This window comes from Vicia villosa, unplaced genomic scaffold, assembly GCF_029867415.1.
Source record: "Vicia villosa cultivar HV-30 ecotype Madison, WI unplaced genomic scaffold, Vvil1.0 ctg.002813F_1_1, whole genome shotgun sequence".
NCBI lineage: Eukaryota > Viridiplantae > Streptophyta > Magnoliopsida > Fabales > Fabaceae > Vicia > Vicia villosa.
In genome coordinates this window covers 33,932-52,893 of record NW_026706039.1, presented here as the reverse complement: position 1 = coordinate 52,893, position 18,962 = coordinate 33,932, and the positions used below count along the sequence as shown (strand labels likewise).

The 18,962-nt window shown below is 36.6% G+C and overlaps 1 protein-coding gene and 1 pseudogene across 1 annotated transcript; one reads left to right on the top strand and one right to left on the bottom strand.

Moving 5' to 3' along the window:
* The first annotated feature begins 8,875 nt into the window (after positions 1-8,875).
* LOC131639869 (serine/threonine protein phosphatase 2A 57 kDa regulatory subunit B' kappa isoform-like) lies at positions 8,876-10,753 on the top strand (annotated as a pseudogene).
* Positions 10,754-15,493: 4,740 nt separating this feature from the next.
* Positions 15,494-18,571, bottom strand: LOC131639868 (increased DNA methylation 1-like). The gene is made up of 14 exons (XM_058910308.1): positions 18,487-18,571; positions 18,287-18,362; positions 18,136-18,201; positions 17,979-18,031; positions 17,673-17,839; positions 17,393-17,591; positions 17,225-17,282; positions 17,074-17,130; positions 16,733-16,981; positions 16,578-16,642; positions 16,424-16,480; positions 16,241-16,334; positions 15,956-16,096; positions 15,494-15,870 (listed from the first exon to the last, which is right to left on the bottom strand). The coding sequence occupies exons 1-14, from the start codon at positions 18,534-18,536 to the stop codon at positions 15,745-15,747; spliced, it is 1,458 nt and encodes a 485-aa protein (XP_058766291.1). The 5' UTR covers positions 18,537-18,571; the 3' UTR covers positions 15,494-15,744.
* Between the last annotated feature and the right edge of the window lie 391 nt (positions 18,572-18,962).

Below are 18,962 nucleotides of genomic sequence, written 5' to 3'. Positions count from 1 at the left end.
TCACCTTGTGCATAATGAGCCAAATGTGACTGCTACAGATTAGGAACTGAGGCAAAGGAGACTTCCTGCGTATTTAGAAGACTATGACCTCGGTTTCAGTCAAACAGATCTATGTGCTATGCTAGCTTCTGCAGAGGATCCTTTATTTTTTGAAGATGAGGTGAAGGAGGAGAAATGGAGAATTGCTATGAAGCAAGAAATTCAAGCAATTGAGAAGAACAATACATGGCGTCTTACTGAGCTTCCATCAAGCGTGAAGCAGATTAGGGTGAAGTGGTTGTTTAAAACAAAGTTGAAGGAGAATGGGAATGTTGATAAATACAAACAAGATTGGTTGTGAAATGGATCGCTCAGAAGGAAGGTATAGACTACACTAAAGTCTTTGCTCCTGTGGCTAGGTGGGACACAATTAGAGTCTTCCTAGCTTTTGATGCGTACTATGGCTATCCTGTTTGTCAGTTGGATGTGAAGAGTGATTTCTTATACGGTGAGCTTGCCAAGGATGTTTATGTGGAGCAACCACAAGGATTTGTGGTTGCTGGAGAGGAATCAAAGGTCTATAAGCTTAAGAAAGCACTTTATGGGTTAAAACAAGCTCCACGAGCTTGGTACAGTAGAATCGAGAAATACTTTCTCAAGGCTGGTTTTGAAAGGTGAACATACGAGCACACACTATTTATCAAAAGGAAGGGAGCTCATGTGTTGCCGGTAAGTGTATATGTGGATGATGTGATGTACACCAGCAATACTACTTCATTTTTGGAAGAGTTTAAGTCATCAATGAATGCCGAGTTTGAAATGACGGGCTTAGGAAAAATGAGGTATTTTCTGGGTGTAGTGTAACACCCTTCTAATACCCAGCATAAATAATAAATAATAATCAGAGTAAACATGAAAAAGGGCATTACAACTTCCAAATAATTAAACAATAATACTCATGTCATGCCATAAAAGAGAACGTCAACCAAATTTATTCAGATCATCATGTTTAACACAGCGGAATTATCTTTAACATCTGAATAACAAACAGCCAAGTCACAGACTTAAGACGTTAACATGAAAATCCATCCAAAATAAAAAGTTTAACAAGTAACTCTAAACGACGCCCCCAGTGTTACACGACCAGAGCATGACACGGACCCAACTGACTCTAACGAACTACTTGACGAGCTAATCCTCACCAAGTACGAGAGCTACTCCTCAATCTGAAAAATAACAACAGTAAGGGTGAGTCTCATTCACATTTAACTAATGTTATAAGATATAGATAATAAAATATCATTTCACATGCCATTCACCCAATCACAGTTATGATCAGATTCAAACCATACAATCAGCAAGCAAATAACCAAATTAACACATATTATAACATTGGACAATCTTCCATTCATGTTATAATAGCAAAACAGCCTAATGCAATGCAACTACATGCATGTGGTACCAAAATCTGGGATAACCCAACTCACCGACCCACCATCGTCAAGGATACGGTAACACCCACTCACTAATTCCACACAATGGGAATTAGCTACCACTGATCCACCATCGTCAAGGACCAGCCACAAAATGATTATGAATGCATGCATCAACCATAACATGCTCATCACCCACATTCATCGATCAATGTCATAATCACCAATAAAACACATATTTCATACCAACAATACATGTATAATAAACACCAGTTATAACCACGTCATCATACAGGTAAGACATTCATTAGTGAACCTATAAGCATATCCCACCACAACAAATAAGATCGAGTGTTTTAAAAATAATTCAAGCCACAACTCAAAACACCATTTGAGTATATAAATTATTTGATTAGCTTCACTGTACTCGAAACGGCACCAAAATCCGGCTTACGGTTTAAAAGTTACACGTTTTCAAACTTTTCAAAACGGCCTGTTGCAACAACTAACAGCACGCGGCCAGATTTCGCATACAGTGAAATAACACATATTATAACACATTTATAATACATTCAACCATCCAATTATCACCACACACGATCAATACAATTCATTATAAATCAATTCCCCCAAAAACCTAACATTTCTACAACCTAAGCATAACCCAATTGATCCGAATAACACGATCAAATTTTATCATACTACCTATAATCCCATAATAGAATATAAACGGAAGAGCCCCCCCTTACCTGAAGGTTGATTCTTCGCTCTTCTTCGCGTCGCACTTCTTCGCTCTTCTCCTCTTTTCACGTTCAGACTTCTTTTCCCAAAACGCTGTAATTCTCTCTATTCCACAACTCCTTCTATTTTATGAAAATAAGCTTATCATTAGTAATGGGCTTCACCACTGACACCCCCTTCTACTACACGCGACCCTGGCCCATTAGCCTCATTATTTCCATTATTCTCAGTTAACTCAAATAATTCTAATATTTAATCCAAAAATTAATTAAATTAAATAAAGAATTTTATAGGGTGTTACAACTCTCCCCCACTAGAAAAGTTTTCGTCCTCGAAAACATACCTTAGGCAAAGAGTTCTGGGTAGGAGTCCTTCATCTGGCTCTCCAACTCCCACGTAACATTTCCACCGGCTGGTCCTCCCCAAGCTACTCTGACTAATGCTATCTCCTTGCCACGCAATTGTTTCACCTTTCGATCTTCAATCCTCATAGGCAAAGTTTCAACTGTCAGATTATCCTTTACCTGCACATCATCGACTTGGATCACATGAGATGGATCAGCAATGTACTTCCTCAACTGCGATACATGGAATACATCATGCAGATTCGCAAGTGTCGGTGGCAACGCAATGCGATACGCCACTTCTCCAACCCTCTCCGTAATTTGAAACGGACCAATAAAACGCGGAGTCAACTTCCTTGACTTCAGTGCTTTACCAACACCAGTTGTAGGGGCCACCCTCAAGAACACATGATCTCCTTCTTGAAATTCAAGTGTCCTTCTTCTTTTATCATGATAACTCTTCTGCCGACTCTGAGAAGTCTTCATCTTCTCCTGAATCATCTTAATCCTTTCTGTTGTCTCCTGAACAATTTCCGGCCCAATCACAGCACTTTCGCCAGATTCGTACCAACATAAAGGCGTTCTACACCTCCGACCATACAAAGCTTCAAACGGAGCCATACCAATACTTGAGTGAAAACTATTATTGTAAGTAAATTCGATCAAGGGTAGATAACTATCCCAAGCACCGCCCTTTTTCAACACACAAGCACGCAACAAATCTTCTAGTGATTGAATAGTTCTTTCTGTCTGTCCATCCGTCTGTGGATGATAAGCAGAACTCAATCTCAGCTTAGTACCCAAAGCCTTCTGCAAACCTTCCCAGAATCTGGATGTAAACCTTGGATCTCTATCTGACACGATACTCGAAGGAATACCATGTAAACTCACTATCCTTTCAATATACAATTGAGCCAGCTTCTCCATTGGGTAATCCATTCTCATTGGTATAAAGTGAGCAGACTTTGTCAACCTGTCCACAATAACCCAAATAGCTTCACAATTCTTCACCGTCCTCGGCAAACCTGAAACAAAATCCATAGATATACTATCCCACTTCCATTCTGGAATAAATAACGGTTGCATAGCTCCATACGGTTTCTGATGCTCAATCTTCGACTTCTGGCAAGTCAAACAAGCATAGACAAATTCAGCTATTTCCTTTTTCATTCCAGGCCACCAAAACAGCTTCTTTAAGTCATGATACATCTTGGTAGCACCAGGATGAATACTCAATCCGCTACGATGTCCTTCTTCAAGAATACTCTTCCTCAATTCGGCAACATCAGGAACACAAACACGATTACCAAACCTCATTATACCATTCTCGTCGATTCTGAATTCACCTCCTTTATCTTGGTTAATCAGAGTCAACTTATCAACCAACTCTACATCAGTCTTCTGACCTTCTCGAATTTCCTCAAGAATACTACTAGTCAGCTTCAGCATACCCAATTTAACACTGGTAGGAGTGTCTTCACATACTAAACTCAAATCTCGGAATTGCTCAATTAAATCCAATTCTCTCACCATAAGCATAGACATATGCAAGGACTTCCTACTCAATGCATCGGCAACAACATTTGCTTTACCCGGATGATAATTCAGTTCAAAATCATAATCCTTGAGAAATTCTAACCATCTTCTTTGTCTCATATTCAGCTCTTTTTGGTCAAAGAGGTACTTCAAACTCTTGTGATCGCTAAATACTTCAAACCTTGAACCATATAGGTAATGCCTCCACAATTTCAACACAAATACCACTGCTGCCAATTCTAAGTCATGAGTCGGATAGTTTCTCTCGTGCACTTTGAGTTGTCTCGACGCATAAGCGACTACCTGTTGATTCTGCATTAGTACACCCCCTAATCCTGACAACGAAGCATCACAATAAACAACAAAAGATTCCGCCGGATTCGGCAAAATCAAGATCGGTGCACTAGTTAACCTCTTCTTCAACTCTTGGAATCCTTCTTCACATTTCGAATCCCAGACGAAAGCTTGACCCTTCCTAGTCAACTTAGTTAACGGCAACGCTAACTTTGAAAAACCTTCAATGAACTTTCTATAGTAACCCGCAAGACCAAGGAAACTACGAATCTCGGAAACTGACTTTGGAGCTTCCCACTGAGACACTGCTTCTACTTTCGTTGGGTCAACGGCAATACCATCCTTAGAAATTACATGCCCAAGAAAGCTCACTTCCTTTAACCAGAACTCACACTTTGACAGTTTTGCATAAAGTTTCTTTTCCTTCAATAGTTCCAATACCACTCTAAGATGATCCGCATGCTCTTTTTCATTCTTAGAATATATTAAAATATCATCAATAAATACTACTACGAACTGATCCAGAAAAGGATGGAAGATCCTATTCATATACTCCATGAAAACCCCCGGCGCATTGGTTACTCCAAATGGCATCACTGTATATTCGTAATGACCATACCTCGTTCTAAATGCTGTTTTCTGAATATCGTCCGTCTTCACCCGAATCTGATGATATCCCGACCTCAAGTCAATTTTGCTGAACACACATGCTCCAACTAGTTGATCCATCAAATCATGAATCCTCGGCAAGGGATACCGATTCCTGATAGTAACCTTGTTTAGTTGTCTGTAATCCACACACAACCTCATTGAACCTTCTTTCTTCTTCACTAGTAACACCGGTGCACCCCACGGTGAGACACTAGGACGAATAAATTTCTTCTCAAGTAACTCTTCCAATTGACTCTTCAACTCAGTCAATTCCGATGCCGACATACGATAAGGTGCCATCGACACAGGACTAGTTCCCGGAATTAATTCAATAGCAAAATCCACCTCCCTCTCTGGCGGTAATTCTCTGACGTCTTCTGGGAAAACTTCCGGAAATTCACATACTACCGGTAAGTCACTACTCACCGCTTTCTCTTTCACTTCCATGGACGCAATCAACATAAACACGGCAGCTCCGTCCTTCATTGCTTTATCCACTTGTCTAGCCGTCATCTCCAAGTCCTCAACACTGACATCATCAGGAAAAATAACCGTTTTCGTGAAACAGTTGATATGAACCCGGTTAAATTGCAACCAATTCATGCCCAGGATAACATCCAGTTGTTCCAACGGAAGGCACACTAAGTCCATTCCGAATTCTCTACCAAAAATATCAATTGGACAGTTCAAACAAGCAAACGAAGTAGTCACTGAACCCGACGCAGGAGTGTCAATGATCATACTTCCATTACTCTCAGATATTTCCAAATTCAGTCGCTTAGCACAATCCAATGAAATAAACGAGTGAGTTGCTCCAGTATCTATTATTGCAATTAAAGGAGTGCCATGGATAAAACACGTACCTTTAATCAACCGATCCTCTGGGGTAGTCTCTGAACCAGATAAGGCGAACACCTTACCACCAGCTTGATTCTTCCTCGGCTTAGGACACTTAGGACTAATATGACCTTCTTCCCCGCAGTTGAAACAAGTTACAGTGTTCCCCTTGCACTCAATAGCAATGTGACTTGCCTTTCCACATCTATAGCACTTCTTTTCCTCACTTTTGCACTCGTGAATGCGATGTCCAGGTTCCCCACACTTGAAGCACTTAATAGGGGCACTAGAGTCTCCCCCACTAGGCTTCTTCCAGCCTCCATCTTTCTGATTACCCTTACCATATGGCTTACCACGATCCATATGCTTTTTCCCTTTCCTGTCGACTAACTCGCGAGAGTGTGACTACTTCAGTTTAATATTGTCCTCTTCAAAGATTCGACTGCAGTCAACCAAATCGACAAACCTGCGAATCCTCTGGTATCTGATACCCTGCTTAATCTCATCACGGAGACCATTCTCAAACTTAACACACTTCGAGAATTCACTAGCCTCATCATTATTGTAGTGGACATAATACTTTGCTAGCTCAACAAACTTGGACGCATACTCAGGCACAGTCATGTTACCTTGTGTCAGCTCCAAAAATTCAATCTCATGTGAGTCCCATATCTCACCTTCAGATTTTCGTCACAATCAATCACCCGGAAGATCCTTTCAATTTCTTTCAGCCACTTCTGGGCGTCTTCGGGATCGTGAGTGCCTTTGAACAACGGAGGGTTGTTCCTCTGAAAACTATTCAGTTGCCTGTCAGCACCAATTCCAGCTCCATTGGCATTCCCTCCCAACACACCAGCAATCATACCGAGAGCCTCAGCAATCGCGTCGTCGTTCCTTCCTCCTCTTCCGGCCATTGTTCTGCTAAATATCAAACAATATTTATTAGAACAAGAAGTATCGACAGTGTCAATCTTACACTAATCGCATACGAGGGATCAACCGACACTAAGACTCTGACTCAAACGACCGACTATGCTCTGATACCACTATTGTAACACCCTTCTAATACCTCGCATAAATAATAAATAATAATCAGAGTAAACATGAAAAAGGGCATTACAACTTCCAAATAATTAAACAATAATACTCATGTCATGCCATAAAAGAGAACGTCAACCAAATTTATTCAGATCATCATGTTTAACACAGCGGAATTATCTTTAACATCTGAATAACAAACAGCCAAGTCACAGACTTAAGACGTTAACATGAAAATCCATCCAAAATAAAAAGTTTAACAAGTAACTCTAAACGACGCCCCCAGTGTTACACGACCAGAGCATGACACGGACCCAACTGACTCTAACGAACTACTTGACGAGCTAATCCTCACCAAGTACGAGAGCTACTCCTCAATCTGAAAAATAACAACAGTAAGGGTGAGTCTCATTCACATTTAACTAATGTTATAAGATATAGATAATAAAATATCATTTCACATGCCATTCACCCAATCACAGTTATGATCAGATTCAAACCATACAATCAGCAAGCAAATAACCAAATTAACACATATTATAACATTGGACAATCTTCCATTCATGTTATAATAGCAAAACAGCCTAATGCAATGCAACTACATGCATGTGGTACCAAAATCTGGGATAACCCAACTCACCGACCCACCATCGTCAAGGATACGGTAACACCCACTCACTAATTCCACACAATGGGAATTAGCTACCACTGATCCACCATCGTCAAGGACCAGCCACAAAATGATTATGAATGCATGCATCAACCATAACATGCTCATCACCCACATTCATCGATCAATGTCATAATCATCAATAAAACACATATTTCATACCAACAATACATGTATAATAAACACCAGTTATAACCACGTCATCATACAGGTAAGACATTCATTAGTGAACCTATAAGCATATCCCACCACAACAAATAAGATCGAGTGTTTTAAAAATAATTAAAGCCACAACTCAAAACACCATTTGAGTATATAAATTATTTGATTAGCTTCACTGTACTCAAAACGGCACCAAAATCCGGCTTACGGTTTAAAAGTTACACGTTTTCAAACTTTTCAAAACGGCCTGTCGCAACAACTAACAGCACGCGGCGCCACACACATTCGCGGCGCGGAACGAATCGGAACAACGCCTTCGCGGCGCAAACAAGGTTTCGCGGCGCGGAACGAGAAGAAACTACGCCTTCGCGGCGCGGCCATACTCTCGCGGCGCGTACTGAGCACAACAAAACTTCCTGGCCTTCTGCCAAGCAGTTCGCGGCGCCAACTCCTGGACGCGGCGCGAACTGGCGATTTCCAGCGCTCCGAATAGCAGAAAATAGCCTGCGATTTCGTCCCTCTTTCACCGAATCACTACCAAACCAAACTCACTCCAACCAGATTTCGCATACAGTGAAATAACACATATTATAACACATTTATAATACATTCAACCATCCAATTATCACCACACACGATCAATACAATTCATTATAAATCAATTCCCCCAAAAACCTAACATTTCTACAACCTAAGCATAACCCAATTGATCCGAATAACACGATCAAATTCTATCATACTACCTATAATCCCATAATAGAATATAAACGGAAGAGTCCCCCCTTACCTGAAGGTTGATTCTTCGCTCTTCTTCGCGTCGCACTTCTTCGCTCTTCTCCTCTTTTCACGTTCAGACTTCTTTTCCCAAAACGCTGTAATTCTCTCTATTCCACAACTCCTTCTATTTTATGAAAATAAGCTTATCATTAGTAATAGGCTTCACCACTGACACCCCCTTCTACTACACGCGACCCTGGCCCATTAGCCTCATTATTTCCATTATTCTCAGTTAACTCAAATAATTCTAATATTTAATCCAAAAATTAATTAAATTAAATAAAGAATTTTATGGGGTGTTACATGTAGAGGTGTTTCAAAGTAAGGAAGGAATATTTATCAGTCAACAGAAGTATGCAAAGGAGATTCTAGAAAGATTTCAGTTGCTGGACTGCAATTTTGTTCATAATCCGATGGTACCCGGTGTTAAGTTATCTGTAAAAGGTGATAGTATCCCTGTTGATGCAACTCAATACAAGCAGCTCATTGGCAGTCTGTTGTATATCACAACCACAAGGCCTGATATAATGTATACAATTTGCTTGCTAAGTAGATATATGCAAGCCCCACCAAGACAACACATGTTAGCAGCAAAGAGAGTTCTTAGGTATCTAAAGGGGACACTCACTTAGGTTATATAGTACAAGAAAAATGCATGGAATGAGTGTCTATTGGGTTACACAGACGGTGACTATGCAGGTGATGTGGATGCTAGGAAAAGTACAAGTGGGTATGTGTTCTTTCTAGAAGGAGGATCTATTTCATGGACTTCTAAGAAGCAGCCTGTCGTCACTCTCTCCACAACAGAGGCAGAGTTTGTTGCAGCATCTCAATGTGCTACTCAGTGTGTGTGGTTGAAGAGAATTTTGGAGGTGATGGGATGGACATCAAGTGTGAAGGAAGATACAAAGATCTGGTGTGACAATAGTTCCACAATTAAGCTTTCTAAGAATCCTGTTCTCCATGGAAGGAGTAAACATATTGATATAAGGTTTCACTTTCTAAGAGACTTAGTTAGAGATGGCATAATAGAATTAGAGCATTGTGGAACACATGAACAAGTTGTTGATGTGATGACTAAGGCAGTCAAGTTGGATATTTTTCAGAAACTCAGAGGAAAGCTCGGCATGCGTGACTTAGCAGAGTTCAATTTAGAGGAAGTTAACTAAAGATCTTGGATGAAGAGGCTTCAGTTCAGGGGAGGATGTTAGAATATTTCCAGCTGCAAGTTATTATGCATTAGGTTATTAATTAATTAATTAATAGAGTCTATTATTTCCCTTTAAATTAGAATTAGTCAAAGTCTGTTACTTTGTGCTTGCAGCACGTTTAGGAGTGGGCTAGTGGTCAGTTAGGATTAGCCTAAAATTGTGGAAAGGTTGTTTAGCCTGTGGCTATTTATTCTGTCATTGAAATTCAATAAAAATTGTCAGTTTGCTTCCAGATATTACACAGATGATACTCGGAAATCTTCGAAAATCGATGAATATGAGTCGACCCGGGTTGTCGAATCCATGCGTGCTGTTGGTAAATGCTAAAATCAACAGCAAGGTGGCGATGCTTCTTTGAAACGAGCTTCTTTGTCGGCGGAGTTTCCGGTTAGTATGGTTTCTGGAATTGAGCCTTTGGTGTCGTTTAAGGATGTTCCGAATGGTGAGAATATGAAATTGTTTGTGAGTAAATTGAGTTTTTGTTGTTTCACATTTTATTTCACTGACCCTGGTAAGAACATTGCTGATAAAGATGTGAAAAGGAAAACTTTGGTTGAACTTGTTGATTTTGTTGCTAGTGGATCAATGAAGTTCAGTGAACCTGTTATTCTTGCAATGTGTAGAATGTGTTCTATTATTTTGTTTATAGTTTTTCCGCCTAATTATATGGTTAATGGAGATGTTGCTAGTGATGGTGAGAATGATGATGATGACCCAATATTTGATCCGGCTTGGCCGCATTTGCAACTCGTTTACGCATTGTTGCTTAAATTTATCTCTTCTTCGTGCCTCGATGCTAAGGTAGCGAAAAAGTATATTGATCATTCGTTCATTTCGAAGTTGCTTGAACTGTCTGATTCTGAGGATCCAAGATAAAGAGACTGTTTGAAGACAATTCTGCATAAGGTTTATGGGAAGTTCATGGTGAATAGGCCCTTTATTCGGAAAACAATTAACAATATATTCTATCGGTTTGAGATTGAGACCGAGAAACATAACAGGATTGCCGAGTTCTTTCCTCTTTATGAATTTACAAATCTTCCTGCTTACTTGAATTTGATATGTCCGGATTGGATTTAGATTGTTATACAGAGGATCCGTATTTACGTGTGCTCGAGGTTGAGGATTGGAAGGAACCTATGGCGACTAAGCTTGAGGAGTTACTGGTGAGTAATTTGGATTCGATTTTTAGAAATGCAATCGACAAGATTGTTGATTTCAATTACAGTGAAAAAACGGTTGGAATGGATGCTCTTTGTAGTGATACAGCTGGAACTCTCACTTTGATTAAACTCAGTGTAGATAAACACAAACAAGAGAAAAGAAGGAACTGGGTTTTTTCTACAATAGGAAGAGTCCCAAAAGCTTGAGAATGGGAAGCCGTCCAACAAAAATCGTGAGATAAAGATATTCACTTTATTACCATTCTGGTTAAAAAAGAAACTTCGAGATCAAGGCCTTGGAAGTTTTCTTTAAAAGCGATGTTTTCTTCAGCTCCAAAAGAAAGCTTTGGTTAAGAAACTTACCAATCTTGAGAAAAAAGCTACAGAGAAATCAATAGACAATAAAGTTTACCAAAAATTGGGTGATATAGTAAGAATAAAGGAATGCTTAGATAGGAAGTTATCATCTACATATAGTTTATACAGGCATATGGCTAGCACACAACAAAAAACTATGCTTCCTTTACAAATTGGAAAAGCAAAAAGCTATTCATTGAAAGGTGAAAAAAAGCAGAATTTTACAATGTTTCACACATGGGGTGATACATCTAGTGAAAGCAATATTAAAGTAGTCCAAGATTCACAAATTGAAAGGTTGTTTTGTTTATACTATATCTGTCAAAAGCTTAAGAAGGTCTTAATCCGTGTTGGCTTTGAATATTGTGTTTCATCCTAAGTTGTACTGGAAGCCCTATTTTTAACCGAAGAGGTTCGACATCGCCAGTGGTCGTCGTCCGTGATGAACTTGGACCCAAAGTCCGACGAGTGTGACAGTTTGTTCCTATCTGGATGGACTTATTCTCAAGTGTTTTACTTGAGTGGACAAGAGTTTTTTCTATCATCATATTATTAGGTGGATCAACAAATCTTTTCCCATTGCCTTGGGTTGTTTATATGGATTATAATTTTGTAGTGATATCAAGTATGGCAAAAGAGTTTGTTAGCAAATACAAAAGCAAAAGCAGATTCACATATGGCAAGGACCCTGTCTACAAAAAAATGGGTTTTGACTATGCTAAATTTGAGGTTGGACGTGTCTTCACTAATCGAGTCTTTCCGTCCAGGTTGTGGGATCCAGGAAAAGCAAAAATAATATTTTTTTTTCAGCCTTGAGGACAAGGTTGTTTTTTAAAGGGTGAGTAATGATAGGAATTGAAATTATTTTTTAAACAACTTAATTGTTTAAGTTAGAAAAAAATTCCTAATTGGACTTTTATCTTAGATAGTTTATTTGGTGTTTTGTCCATTGGGCTTTTACTTTACTAGATACTATTATTATCACTATATATGTACTCTGATTGAAAGAGTGAAGATAAAGAATGAAATTAAAATTGATTTATTTTTTGAGATAGTTTTATTTTCTTAATTTTCTCTAGTTTTGTTAGGGTTTAGCTTTTGCTTTCTATCACTCCACTTATTGTTGCTTCTGTTTCTTCCTTACCCAAATTCAAAAACAAATTTGGGCTTTCTGAGTTTCTATGAAAGTGAATAAGTTTGGGGAAGAACATGAAGAACAATAATCAAAATTCAAAAAATATTTAGTGACAAATTTTTCCGTGGTTAAATCAGTCAAAAAATTGGTTTAAGCCACGTAACATCATGTAATCTTATTGATTCACTTTGGATAACAATGGACATACATGATTGACATGGTCCAATTTGCAGAATTAAGAGATAAAACTGTCTTTTTAAAAGTTAAGGGACCAAACTAGACTCTGAGTCAAAGATAAGACACGAAAAAAAGTATTAAGCCATATAATACCGTCTTTTTCTAACAAGAAAAAGTGTTACAATTTTATCGATTTGTCTCTCTAAGTATTTTTTTTATTAAATTTATAAATTTATTACTTTTCTCTCATATATAAAATATTCTCTTATATTCTATTGTTGTACATAAATATCTCTCATTCAAATCAAATAAAAGCATACGAAAAAGTTTATTACTTATTAAATATTCAAAGAAAATTAAATATGATTAACTAATATTCTTTGTTAATAAGATTTTGTAAATTTATATTATGAATCAAATCAAATAAGTTATTTTTCTCTATAGATTTTGTGGTTAGGATATACTCCATCCGTCTCATAATAAGTATCTTATATGAGCTTTGCGCGATTCTTAAGAAAATGATTAGATGTATTGATTTTAATGATAAAATTAATATCATTTACTAAAGTACCCTTATTTATTATAGGTCATGGATTTATTGAAAAACGTGAAAGTTACTCCCTCCGTTTTTTATTATAAGTTCTTTTAGACTTTTCACACAGATTAAGAAAAATAATAATTGTTGTATGAAAATGAGAAATTATGAAGGTTTTTACAAAATTATCTTTTATTAATGACATGTGGAAGATAAATTTATATAATTGAAATGAGAGAGAATAATAAATATTTAAGGATATAATAGAAAAAGTAGCATTAATTATTCATTGAAATTGTAAAGCGACTTATATTTAAATACAATTTTTTTTCCAAAATGACTTATAATAAAAAACGGAGGGAGTAATATTTAGGGATATAGTAGTGGAAAAAATTATAAATGTTGCATTGGTATTCTAAAGAGACATTTATTTTAAGACATGGAAAACGTGTAAATGAAATACTTATTATGAGAGGGAGGAATAATAAACATGGTATAAATTTTTGTTATATATTTATTAAATTATTATTAAAGTATTTTTGTGATTAAGATGAATAATTTAGTTCTCTTATTATATCTCAATCAAAATTATATATTGTGGTAAATATTCAAATATAACTAAATAATATAAATTAAAAAGTTCATTATTTATCTGTACAGTCTTATCTCACATTGTGTGTCTGCTTGCTATTCTTTATAAATATTTTTATAAATAATATTTTTATATTTTACTTTTACAAAATTATAGTTTAATATTTATGAATATTTGATCACATTTTTATACTTTAATATCATTAGTTTAGGTATAGAAATTGAATAGAATTGATAATTTTTATTATTAAAAAATATTTAAAATTAGTCAAAGCAATATTAATAACAATGAGTTGGTTCAAGAGATAAGATATTTGATCTTTAAAAAAGGGGATAAGATTTTGATTTTTAATCATTGAGTTTGGAAAAGTTACGCGGTGATGGGAGAACCTATCTTGTGTGATGTTCAACGAATTTTTCTATGAATTTTAGTCAGCACCGGAGATGGCTAACGTGCATGTCCGATATGTTTAGGTCCGTTTTGAAAAACTAAGCAAAAACATGGGGCAGAACGAGACGAAAATAATTGAAGGTGCGGATATAAAATCCTAATCCGTCCTGATGAAGGTGGAGCGGAGAAGGCTCACGAGCATTGCACATTTTAAGGATAAAAATACCAAAATTTGTTTAAATAGTAGTACCCACAAAAAATGGAGCGGCAGAAACACATTATATAGGGCGAGTCTACAATCTTGTACCGCCTTACAAAAAAGATGTCGGCAAAACAAATCTGTCCAATAAAACAAAGTAATTTTCCTATCCTTAGCCTCCACTGATAATAAGCGGTCTAAACTTCATATAATATAAAAAAAATATAAAAATCAAAACTTTGTATTTCAATTACTAATGGGAATGACTCTCCGCATAACATTTTTGTAACGAAATTAAAAGTAATGCACGGCCAATGAAAATTAATTTTACACTATTATCTAATAGAATTATAATATTCAACCATGTCAAAATAGTATTTTAAAATTAAAATTAAAATTTGGCGCGATACACATTTGTAATTGATTGGCAGAATAAAAATATTTTATATTTTTGTCCGTGCATATTCTTTTTTCTCTTTTGATAATCCACACCTTTAAATATTTTATATCTCTTATTTATAATATTAAGTAATTTTTTGAGTTTTTGTATTATGTGAGATTCCAACTTTATATTTTATGGATAAGTACAACAATTCATAAAATCTCACATTCAATAGAACAATTTGTTTTATATATTTTCAAAGTGAAAAATGCATTGAAAATTGGGATAAATAATTGAAAATTCAAACATGTAATAAGAAGGTATTTTATTAAGTGAGGTCGATTATATAAATTAAATTCAATCATAGTATTTTATTCATTTCATTAATTTCGAATTTTTTTATTAATTTTTTTAGAGTATTTTTTAAAGTTTTTTTTCTATCTCGTTGTGTGACTCATTTTTATTTATTCTACTTCTTACAAAAGAATCTACACAATCTACACTTTTTTCTCTCTACATATTCAAACTATATAAGTTTATTTTCACATCTTCTCTACTACTACACCATGCATTTAAAAATATTTTTGTTCTAAAGAAGTAACCATTTCATGTTTAAATCAAAGAAATGAATCATCAAAATTATGTTTCAAAGAGGTAAATTAAGATCATCAAATTACAAGTAAAATCTTTAAATATACATTCCTTGATTAGTTGAAAGACTAAACTCTTATTGACAAAAAAAACCTTAATATATAAATGATTAGAATCTGTATACTCTAAACACACACAAGTAATTGAATAGTCAAACCTTTGTTGACAAAAGACTTAAAGCATAAGTAACCAAATTAAAATAGATAGTCATACATAACATGAGTTTACAAATATTTTTGTTCCACTCAAGGTTGTGAAAAGACACATTATTGAAAGCCCTAGAATTCATACCAACAACAAGAAAATGAAATGACTAAGTTTTATGACAAGTAAATAAAATCAGCACCAAAACATGATGCAAGTTTCTGAAAATCCCATGTCCTAGTTTCCTTTATTCTGAAATCTAAACACCTTTATTCTAAGTTTTGTATTACAACAAAATATGATTACTACAACAGGACCAGATACTTTTCTTCACACCAAATGTGGATCATGCACCTTCTTCAAATGGATCTTCTTCAACGCACTCGGTTATGACGGGCCGAGGAACCGGCTTCTGCAGTAATGCTGCCCCTTTAAACATCATCAAGCGGTACAATCTTGTGATAAAATTCATCTGCAACGAGAACAACGATAGCTTGCTTAACAAGTAATAATAAGAACCAATGATGCTTCATAGCAAACTTCAAAATTCTACTCACCTCATCTTGGTCTAGCGCCATAAACCCGTATTTCCTAGTCCATAATGATTTAGCTTCATGAGCAGCCGGTAAGAATAACCGTCCCACTCTTAACTCTCCAAGCACGCCCTGGATGCAGGCAAGCAGGGCTTGGAAGTAACCCTTAAAGAAAACATTAACATTTTCAGTATATAAACATTTCAAATACTACAAACAACCGAGTCTTATTCCACTGAGTATGGTGTCGGCTACAAAAATATTTCAAATAATTGCACGAATTTAAAAACACAAGGGAAAGTAACTAACCTTTCCTTGGCTAGCTCCATGAGTTGCAACTAAGGGAAGCTCCGCCACTTCTCTCCCGAACAAACGGAATGTCCCCGCGCATACAACCTTTTGGCTGTAAAAACATAAAATTCAAACCAAAATCAAGTATTTTTCAAACTAAAGATTTTATTAGCAACAAAAATACTCCGAACTCGGCCTTACTTGACAGTGAGCACTGCACAATACATTCCTCCAAAATACTGATCCTTGAGGGTCCTCCTGTCGAAATCCAATCGAAACAAAGCACATTCCATTCACATGATCAGAAATGTCAGTAGAAGAAATCAACATACAAAAAGAAGTATATGATGCTTACGCATAAAGCATTGACGGAATGAAATCTGCGCCTGTTTCAGCATCCACTATGGGATCAAATTGTTCCTGAACATCACAGATATCAGTCATTACTAAAATCTCGCAATCCACCGCATCGCATCGAATTTATCATGGAAACTATAACTATATACTCACATGAAAGATAGCAACAGCCTTCGAAAGCAGCGCCCGAATTTCTTCAGAGGCAAGCAACTTCCAGTTCAGAATCCTCCATTTTACATCAAGGACAGAATCAGTTTCTACACCTTTTTGCTCACGCTTCTTTTTAATCAAACTTAGGAGGGAATCTGAAACTGGTGCGTCCCCGCGATTCACTAAATTCTGCAAAAAAGCCCGAACTTGAAGACATTCCGAGCCGCAGAACCAGTCCCCTTCAGGTAATTTCTGGTAAAAATTTAAAAAAAAAAAATTTGATTAACAATTGTATATAGTAATGAAAAAAACACAAATCAATATAACAAGAGAACATTTTGTACCTCTAGGTTTTCGATCTTATGATCCTTCAAACACCCTATGTGAAATTCCTTATTACACTGCAATGACATATCAATATCAATCAGTAATTTAATCAAAACACATAGTGATGTAAGATTTAAAACAATAATTCGAATTCGCGCGAAGCAATACCTGGTCACATATAATTACTGTCCGAGGACCAAAATCTACTAGCTCGAAATCATCTTCCCTAAAACATTGAATACAGTTTGAACAATGTTGAAGAATTTCTTTAAAATTGATCAAGAACACAACAGCAATACTAAAAAGGATGTAAAATGTTCTGGACATAAAAATCACCTGCACAGTTGACATCCACCGTCGACAATATCGAGATCATTTACCGTAAGGGGGCCTCTCCGGGCTCTCTTCCCCGAAACCCTTCGAGTTGCCCGACCTTTTGCGCTACGCCCTTCACGTTTTTCGTTATGGTTTACATTATGACAGCAATATTTGCAGTACCAAATGCGACCCGGTTCGGTTTCAAGAGGCACACATTCTGCAACAGACAAAAAAGTTACAAATTTGTTTTTTTTATAGCAATTGTCCAAATAAAAACATAAAATAGTCAAGAATTCACCTAAGTGGAAAGCTCTTGGGCATCCATCACAGCATAAAAGATGTCCTCCTTGTTCACAAATACTGCAACGGCCATCGCTATCGGTACTCACAGAAATTGTCTGCTTTTTCAACATAGAAATGGACAACTCATGTAGTGAGACTTCACCGGCAAATATGTGCCGGTAACTGCAACAAAGAAAACACTGGTCAATTCCCAAAGCACCATACTGAAACACTTGTCTGTGTTTTCCAACACGTGTGGTACGAGTGTCAGACAGTGATGAACCAACATCTATAATTAGTACAGTTTAAAAGAAAAACTCACGGCTTGCGTCGGGATGCCCAGCCAGCATGTGCTTCAAATGTAGAAGGGCTAACCTGCTCATCATTGAAAAATTTATTCAGAAAAAATGTGTCCGATGTTTACGTGAAGCCCATAGACGAAGACGGGATAACATTTACGAAATGATAAGAAAAAGTACCACATTGTTACAGCAACTACACATAATTCCAGGGGTATCTTTGTCTATTTTACCATCCAATAGTTTCTGCCAACATAATAAAAAAAATCTTCAGGAAAATGAAGAGTGAAAAAAATATGTAACTTAAGAACAAGTCGTTATCAAAAGCAACCTCTCCACGAACAATGTATGTCACATTAGCATTATGTTCCAATGCTTGAAAAACCAACTTGTGCAAGCTTTGGTCCCTTTGAAAATTTTAAACACAATGAAGGAAAGTTACATCAACGAGAACACAATAATAACATGGCATGTTAATAAATGAACAAAACGAATACTTTAAAATTTAAACTCATGTAAATTTTCACTCACTTTCTAGTTATTTTCCCCTGACTCTTATTGACAGCTGCGCTGAACTTCATTCCTTTGTATGAGTTTTGAGGCACAGCTTGTTCCGGAGTCCTGAAATAAGCAGGCGCGAATTGAATTAACCATCTGCTCAACTGAATTAACTACATTTTTACACGTGGTTAACTAGATGTCATGCAGTATATAAAAAAGACGTATACAAACAAAATACCCTGATATAACCGGTGGTGGTGGTGGTGACGGCGGTAGTGAAACACAGCTATTAATAGTCTCGGTTGTACGAGTTGGTCTAGGATGGCATCCCTCCGATGGATCGCATGAAATGCAGAAGAGTCTCGAGACAACATTAACATCTAGAAAAATAAACGATATATTTCAAAATCACTCGTTAATCTTTCGGCAATAGCCATGCAGTAACCATGCAAACGCAACAAAAAATGGCGGGAAACTAAACATGAGTTACATTACAATTTTACAAA